Genomic DNA, 9,145 nt, shown 5'->3' with positions numbered 1-9,145 from the left:
ACCTTTACCTTGGTTTTAATGGTTCGGATGGCCTACTCTTGAATTACCTTTACCTTGGTTTTCATGGTTCGGATGGCCTACTCTTGAATTACCTTTACCTTGGTTTTCATGGTTCGGATGGCCTACTCTGAGGATGCCAATTGTGTGTATAAATGATTTCACTGAATTGATTATAAGGAACCTCGTTATATATGACCAGTCTTCTGATGTTAAGAAATATGTTACATCGTATGTCTATGCCATGGATATGCTAATTGATACACCACAGGATGTTGCCCTGTTGATAAAATCAAAAGTCCTTATTAATTATTTGGATTTGAACGACAATGCTACAAATCTGATAAACAACATATGTAAAGAAGTTATGGTCCTAGATTTCTTTACTATCAACAGTGGAAAGATATGGATGCCTACTACAATAGTTACTGGGTTAATACTCTTGCAGGGTTGAAGCGGGAATATTTTAATAATCCGTGGAGTATCATTGCTCTATTTGCTGCTTTTTTACTGTTTGCTCTACAGTCGTTCAAACCATCTTCACTATCAATCCCAATTAAACCTGTAATTAATTGTTAAATTTTCATGTTTTTTCCTTATTTCGTTATCCACGCTTTTACTTGTATGTATTTCCTTTTTTCCCTTGTGTTAGCAAATCCCCCTTATTCAACATATGTATGTTTCGCTGCATTGTTTATATTTTAGCATCAAACTAGGTGTTGGTTGGAATGGATGTTGTTGGGTGGAGAAGAGGAACGGACATAGTTTAATAGTAAATTATATACAAAATTGTTTAATCGTAAATCATCTATAAAAAATATATATAAAAATTATATTTCTTCAAATGAGTTTAATAGTAAATTATGTATAATGACCACATGTATATAAAACTGATATTGCCTTATAAAGTCATTTTCCTAGACAACAGCTAAAAAAATTATGTTATTAGTTGGAGAAGACGAACAGACATAGTTTAATAGTAATAGTTTAATGGTAAATCATGAATAAAAAATATATAAAAATTATATTTCTTCAAATGAGTTTAATAGTAATAGTTTAATAATAAATCATATACAAAATGGATCTTGTTAATAGAAATAGTTTAATAATAAATCATGTACAAAATGGTTTAATGGTAAATAATGTATAAAAAGTATATTTTTTCAAATGAATTTTATAGTAAATTATGTACAATGATTACATGTATATAAAAATGATAAAAGTCATTTTCCTAGACAATAGTTAAAAAAAAATTATGTTGAAGTTTTCTAATATTTAATAATTTAATACATTGAAAATTTTATACATATGGTTTACTTGTTTATATCCCGAACAGCTAATACTCACAATTGTCTCCACTACAGACGCCCCCACAATTCTAATTAAGCTCAAGAACGCAACGCCGTGTGTTGGTATCTTTTCCTCCTTTTTGGCTTTTTTTTTTCTATCTGAGTGGTTGTCTTTGCTTGTTGAGTTCTTTCTCTGTTTGATCATCACCTTTTTTACTCAGTCTCTGACTCTTCTCCTGATTAAAACCATTTCCTCTAATTTTCTGTTTAGTTCATGCTTCCAAATTTAATGCAAAATCTGAAGTAAGTTGTCACAGATTTCAGTCTACAAATATGATTTTTTTTTTTTTTTTTTTTTTTTTGCCCTGATCTGATTATTTCTTCTTAATATGGTCTGACCTAATCTAATCGGACCTGATTTCCCCTTGAGTTTTCGCCCTTAGTTGATTCAATGTGCTCTAATCAGGTTAATTTTGTTAATTAACACTCCTAATTGCATTTTATTGTTATTAAAGTTGCAAATTTGGTTTGCAAAGTAAGCTGTCTGATCTCTATTTTTAGTTGACGCATTTAACACTTCGGATCCTCATATGAAAACCGTGCTATGCGTTACACTTTCCACTTATCAATGTTGTAAAGGGTCATGTAAGCCAATGATTTAGACTACAAGTTTCTAATTACAAACAAAAGTTTAGGAACTAATTAATGAAACTAAATAAAATCATACCTTTACATTCTCAAGGTGGTATTTTAAATTTCTTTCTTTTGATCAATGTTTCAGCATTTTTGTATATTTATGTTTGTCTCCTGTTTACAACTCTTGTATATTATATGGTATTTATTTCCCATTTTCTAGTATAGGAATGGCCAAGACAAGGAGTATGACTAGAAACCAGATTCATGATTCTATCAGGAAGAGGTTCAAGACCCATGACAACGCTGACGTGGCACCTTGGTCAATCCTTAACAATGATGTGCTTTTGTTAGTTATGATGCAACTTGGAGTTGTTGATTTTCTTTCATTTAGCAGAGTCTGCAAGTCATGGAGGTCATTCGCACTCTCTAACAGAAACAACTTTTTGTCATCTAGACCACCAATGTTCATATCTATCTCTCGTGATGCTAATAACAAAAACTATTTCACTATGCGCGACTTTGAACAAAAAAAGTTTAAAACCATCCTTTCCAATTCGGCTCACGTGACTTGTTACGGATTAACTTGTGGTTACTTGATTATGTTTGGAAATGAGGGCCATGATTTCTGGCTTGTAAATCCTATCACAAGACATGAACTTCATTTCCCTCCTTCCCCTTTTTATGCACTTGCTCATCCATCAACAGTCAAGGGTATCCTCGTCTTTTTACCTTCAATATCTAGGTGGGCGTTTGTTGTATCATATAGATTCACCACTAAAATATCATATTTTATAAAGGGTAAACGCGGATGGAATCATGTCTCCTCGACTCTCCCCATTCTTGATTTACATGCTTTTAAAGGGAAGATATATACGATACATGCGGATTGTTGTTTATGTGAAATGAGACTCAATCCAAAACCCAAGTTGAAATTACTCGAAACCAAGAATTTTCAAAAACCAGACTTGAAACGTCCGGAGTTTGTAACTTCGGGTGAAAAGCTTTGTATTATGAATCGCTCAAATTTGTTTGGAGATCCAAATGCGAATAAGGTTCTGGAACTAGATTTTGGTGAAATGAAATGGGTGTCATTAGAAAAAACAATAGAAGAATATGCATTTTTTCTTAGCAATTTCAACTTTTCTGCTGCTATTAAAAAAGAGTCGTGGGCTTGGGCTGATCCACGGACACAATCCAAGATCCGTGATTACTTCCTTGATGAATGCTACCTTGACCCTGATAAAACTCGACCAGACATGTTTTTTTATGCAAGGATGTGGTACTTCTCCCATGATTGTTTTAGTGTTAATCTAATAGATGAGCATTGACATGTTAGCATTCTTATTCTGTGTTTTTATGGATTACATAATTTTCATGTTTAGAACATATACTCAAGAGGTTAGGAATCACCTGTGGTAGATTTACATGTTACAACTTATTTTTAAAACAATTTGGCTCTCACGTATCTATTGCATTTTGGGTGATTTAAACTATCTTCCATATCAATTCCTAATTACAAACAAAATACCATATGTATGCCTCTGGTTTTTCACCATTTGGGTGAATCTTGCATTTGTTTTGGTGCCTTAAACAACTTCAACTAATGTGTGTATTTTTAGTTCTCATTGTGATCTCAGTGAGTTATATATAACAGGTGTCAGATATTGTTAGTTATCAATCCTCGGACCTTTTATGCTAAAAGGGGAGGTTTGAACAATTAAAGACTTTGAAATTTGAGCTATAGTAGGATGCTATTTATGGTGGGATTTTGAAAGTTCATTGTTTAAGAGGGTGGTTGTTGGATGGAACATGAACGTTAAGTGTTTCAAATTCCTCTCTCAAGATTTTATTTCAAGTGGTTTCTAAGATAGAGACCCATAGAAACCACACACACATTAGGTTAGAGACCCGGAGAAACCATGGGTTTATGAGATAGACATGAAAGTCAATTGAAAAAATAAATAAATAAATCCTAAACTGTATTGAAAGATAATTATCAATGTATGAGGATATTATACTTTAATAAATGAGAATTTTAAAATACCGTAGGAAAATAGTACAAATTTGAATAGAAACCAAATTTTAAAAATGCAATTAGAAAAATAAAAACACTAAACAATAACTTCAATATCTCAATCAAAGAGATTAAAGGTCAAGTGGCTAAAATTTAATGAATTGTTTTATTCAATAGCTTGTTACCTTAAATATCTAATAAAATCAAGTTACTTTTAAAGATTCAAATAGTTCGTGACGGGTTGATGATGTTGGTTCTTGATTCTTGAGAAGAGGGCTCGAGATTGTGATTAGGAGAAGGGGAACAAAAGCATAGTCGTTGAGATAAAATGTAGGATAAAATCGACTTGGGTGAATCGCATACATCACCATCTATTTAAGAAAAACATGGAAGAAAGTCAACATTGAGGGCAAGGGAATTAAAGATGTTACGGAAACAATATAGGTACAAAACATAGATCGAAATCACACATACACATATATACAACATACACAAATGAAAATGCAAGTGTATATATTAGTGGGGGTATGTTTGGTAAATATAATGCAGGTTTACGGGTTTACAAGCGGACTTCAGGTTAAACCATGGATCATCTTTACCTGAAGTATTTAGGTGGTTATTGCTGTAGTTTTTGGCTATTCAGTTCATTCCTTGCTTTTGTATTCACAAAAAACTCTCTCGTCTCTCTCACCTGTAGATTAGGGTTTCACAGTTAAGGTTTGTTCATATTCTTTGTTTTATGTACAACTTTCGTGTTCTGTGTAATCTGAGTGTGAGTGTGACATGTAGTGAGATTTCTGGCGTATATTGTTGATGTAAAACCATATGTTTCATAGTGAATGAAATGATGATGTTGGGAATATGTTGATTTCATGCTTTCATACACACATGCTAAATATCATCAAACACCGATGGCTGCATCATCGTTATCTAGATGACCTAACCACCAGCGTCACACAACATACCACAATCATCTAACCACCTCACAACCGAAAACTACAACTACCATTCATAGAGGACCACCTTAATCTTAAATCACCACCCACCTTCGGCTCCACCGATCCAAAAGGGACTTGGTGGATGTTGCTCTTGTTTTACTGAGAGATGTAAATTAGATTAGTGAGAGTGACTAGTTTCGACCAACGACCATATGGGTTGATCCATCCAGCACAAATGGCTAAGGATGGTAGAAGAAAGAAGATAGAGAAAAGGCTCGGCATTGGTCTTGGGGAGTTAGCGTAGTTTAAGGTTGGATGTGGAGATGTATTTGAACAGGGAGAAGAAAGAGAGTAAATATAGTGCTTTGGGGTTTGATTTAAATATACTTTTGGTAGTCAGGGCATCCACAATCCATTGAACTCTATAGAGTTCTATGGATTGCCACATCATCCATTAAACACATATTCAACAACATCCACAACCAATTAAAGCTTTTATTCAGTCCTAATCAGTAATCACCACTTCATGTCTTTTATTGAATCAATTAATGATCATTCAACTCTATCATTTAACTTTACTCCATGTCATCACCCATACGCTATTCAACTTTTATTTAGTACTAATCATCACTCGACTTAACTCTTATACTACTAAAGCTTGGGGTTAGGGATGCTGAGGCACTTCATAATTATTTTCTCCATATGTAAAAAAGGAGTTCAATTTTTTCTACATGATTGACATGGATGATGAAGGTCGTATGCAAAATGTATTTTGGGTAGATGCAAAGGTCTAGGTCAGCTTACAAGTCATTTGGAGATGTTATTTCATTTGATAGCACATCTTTGACAAACAAATATAATATGTCATTTGCACATTTTGTTGGAGTAAATCACCATAAACAATCTTTATTATTTGGATGTTTTTTGATTTCATGAGAGGATACAAAAACATATGTATGGTTATTCAAGTCATGGTTAGAATGCATGAATGGACGGGCACTAAAAGCAATAATAGCATATCAATGTCAATCAATGCAAGGAGCTATGACACATGTAGTCCGTGAATCTTATCATCGCCTTTGTCTTTGGAATATTATGAAAAAGATTCCTGAAAAATTAAGTAGGTTGATTCAATATAAAGTAATAAAAAAACACTCTAAAGACCCTTGTGTATTAGTCTACAGACACTCAAGAGTTGGAAGATAGGTGGTGCAAGATGGTTGAAAATTACAGACTTGAAAAAAACTGAGTGGTTATGTTCTTTATTTAACGATCAAAAGTGTTGGGTGCCGATATATGTAAAAGCAAACTTTTAGGCAGGAATGTCTACTACATAAAGAAGTGAAAGCATGAATGCCTTTTATGATGTGTATGTTAATTCTGAAACCCCATTACAACAATTTGTTGAGCAATATGACAGTGCGCTGAAAAGAAAGATTGAGAAAGAAACTAAGGATGAATTTGACTCTCTTAATTCTACATATAAATTAGTAATTGGGTTTTATTTTGAGAGATAGTTTCACGAGGCGTACACAAATGCAATTTTTAAATTAGTTTGAGATGGGTTATGAGGTATGTTGTATTGCAGTTCTTCATTGGTCAAAGTGGATGGTGTACGATGTGTATTTCATGTCACATATATTGTGGAAGGGAAACATGGAGATTTTTAAAAACGAGTTGTTTATAATGTTAGTTATGATGAGACTGCATGTGATATACAATGTTCTTGTCATTTTTTTGAGTTTCGACGAATTATTTCTTGGCATGTGGTGAAGATATTGATTGAGAAGGATGTTAAAAAATTCATCCATGATATATTTTGTCTCGGTGGAGGAAAGATGTGAAGCATAGACACTACTTAGTGATAAATTTTTATGACGATTTAATGAGTAGTAAAATCGCTAAGCAATATGACCACTTGTGTTCTAATTTTTACGAGATTGCACATAGTGCTAATTCTCGCAAAAAGTATAAATACTTGCTAAGTTGTATAAATATGGCAAAAGAAAAGTTAAATGATGTGTAACACCCCCCTCTGGCACGTATCACAATATTGTATGCTTTGGGCCACTCGGCACGAGGACTTCCCAGGGGGTCACCCATCCTGGTACTACTCCCGCCCGAGCACGCTTAACTGCAAAGTTCTTATGGGATCTGCTGCCCTCACGGCTTTAAAACGCGTTGTGACAAAGAAGGTATCCACACCCCTTATAAGGAGTTATTTCGTTCTCCTTCCAAGCCGATGTAGGATCAGGTGCAACCCACCTTCACCCCCCATTATAGGGTTCGACGTCCCTGTCGAACACATCGACCCGTGCCCTGGCTCTGATACCATTTGTAACACCCCCCCTCTGGCACGTATCACAATATTGTCCGCTTTGGGCCACTCGGCACGAGGACTTCCCAGGGGGTCACCCATCCCAGTACTACTCCCGCCCGAGCACGCTTAACTTCAGACTTCTTATGGGATCTGCTGCCCTCACGGCTTTAAAACGCGTTGTGACAAGGAAGGTATCCACACCCCTTATAAGGAGTTATTTCGTTCTCCTTCCAAGCCGATGTAGGATCAGGTGCAACCCACCTTATTTGTAGCACCTGGTTTCCGGTATGTGAATTTTATTTGAGTATTGCCCTATTTTAGCCTTGGACTCGGCGAGTCACAAGGTTCGACTCGCCGAGTAGGGACGAGACCCGGGACACGTTTAAGTGGGCGACTCGGCGAGTCCATATCCTGGACTCGGCGAGTCACCGCTGTTGGATGAAACCCTAAGTTTCAGGGGTTTGCACCCTATTTAAACCTCATATCTGCCTCTTGCCAGCCCCCATTCACCCCCAGAGCTCCCAACCCTCGTCCTAAGCTTGTTTCTTGTGAATTTGAGGCTCTTGTGTGGATTCTTGAAGGTTTTGAGGCAAGGAGGGGAAAGAGATCAAGAGGAAGGAGAGCCATCCAAGCATCATTGTGTTTTTCAGCAGGTTTCATTGAGGTATATCTCGTTTTCCCCCTGTTTCTATGCTTAAGATTTCATTTAAGGCACTCTTGAGCCATCCCCCAAACTTGTTTGTGCTTAATGTTTCGTAATAAGTGGGTTGGCCTTTAGATCTAGGTAAGATTGAGCTCCAAGAGCTCAGATCTGTTAGCTTTATGGACCCATGTGGCTTGTTCATCCTAGATCTACCCTTTTTGAGGCATTTTGGACCCTAAAATCCATATTAGTGAAGATCCACACGTAAATTTGGAAACTTTACGTATGATTCGTGTCTTAGAAGCCCAGATCTATGAATGGCATGGACTGAAATCAAACAAATCGGTGTATCTAGTGGATGCATGGCGACGACTCGGCGAGTCGTTCATGTGACTCGGCGAGTCGGCTCGCGAGTCACCAAATTGGTCCCTTTTAGACATATCGAGTTGAGCCGTGAGTCACAGGGGGTGACTCGGTGAGTTGAAAGCTGGACTCACTCATGATAGGACTCGGCGAGTCCAAGGCAATCTTCATAGATCAAGAACAGACTCGGCGAGTTGTTCATACAACTCGGCGAGTCTTAGCATATGTGTTCTTCGGATGAAAATGAACTCGACAAGTTGTTCATACAACTCGGCAAGTAGGGTGAAGGAGTTGAATGACAGTTTAGAAGATGAACTCGTCGAGTCATAGCCCAACTCGACGAGTAGAATCAGGGACCCAGGACAATAGTTTGCTAGGGACTCGGCGAGTGGAGATCCACTCGGCGAGTCGGGTCAACTAAAAGTTGACTTCGATTTGACTTAGGGCTAGACCAGGGGTAAAATGGTCTTTTTACCCAGAGGACAGTTAGCAGTGTATGATTAAGTATATTGTGGGAATTACAGCCGGGGAGTTTCCGGAGCAGCAGCAGCAGTAGTAGGTGATCAATTCCCACACAGACCAGCAGCTATTTCGAGGTGAGTTTCCTTTCAGTAGTAACGGGTCTAAGGCACCAAGGTCGGCCCGTATAGATGAGACGATAGTATTATAGTGTGGGCCAAGCCCGCATCTATTAGTCGAGTTGATTGTGATATATACCAGTATGATAGAACTGTTTACACTTGTTGTCTGCGTGATACTTGTATGATATGTGTTGACGGTTGGGTGTGGGCGAGGCCCGTATCTGTAACGCTCGCAGATCCGGGCTAGTCAATTTAGAGGCAATAGGGGTCAAAAATGACTTTTCGACAAAAGATTATTTAGAATGAATAGTCTTAACCAACTTTTTGAATATGTCACAAGGTTTCCGTACATATAAAAAACGCT

The 9,145-nt window shown here is 36.8% G+C and overlaps 1 protein-coding gene across 1 annotated transcript; it reads left to right on the top strand.

Annotated features, from left to right (window-relative positions):
- The first annotated feature begins 1,339 nt into the window (after positions 1-1,339).
- On the top strand, positions 1,340-3,387 carry LOC145004183 (uncharacterized). The gene is made up of 2 exons (XM_078963072.1): positions 1,340-1,409; positions 2,148-3,387. The coding sequence occupies exon 2, from the start codon at positions 2,150-2,152 to the stop codon at positions 3,248-3,250; it is 1,101 nt and encodes a 366-aa protein (XP_078819198.1). The 5' UTR covers positions 1,340-1,409; positions 2,148-2,149; the 3' UTR covers positions 3,251-3,387.
- The last annotated feature ends 5,758 nt before the right edge of the window (positions 3,388-9,145 follow it).

Source organism: Lactuca saligna, chromosome 7, assembly GCF_052625555.1.
Source record: "Lactuca saligna cultivar CGN05327 chromosome 7, ASM5262555v1, whole genome shotgun sequence".
NCBI lineage: Eukaryota > Viridiplantae > Streptophyta > Magnoliopsida > Asterales > Asteraceae > Lactuca > Lactuca saligna.
Note: the sequence above shows the minus strand (reverse complement) of the source record. Positions and strands in the feature narration are given on the sequence as shown.

Excerpts from the sequence above, each read along its gene's own strand:
- LOC145004183 (XM_078963072.1), top strand. The coding sequence starts at position 2,150 with ATGGCCAAGACAAGGAGTATGACTAGAAACCAGATTCATGATTCTATC.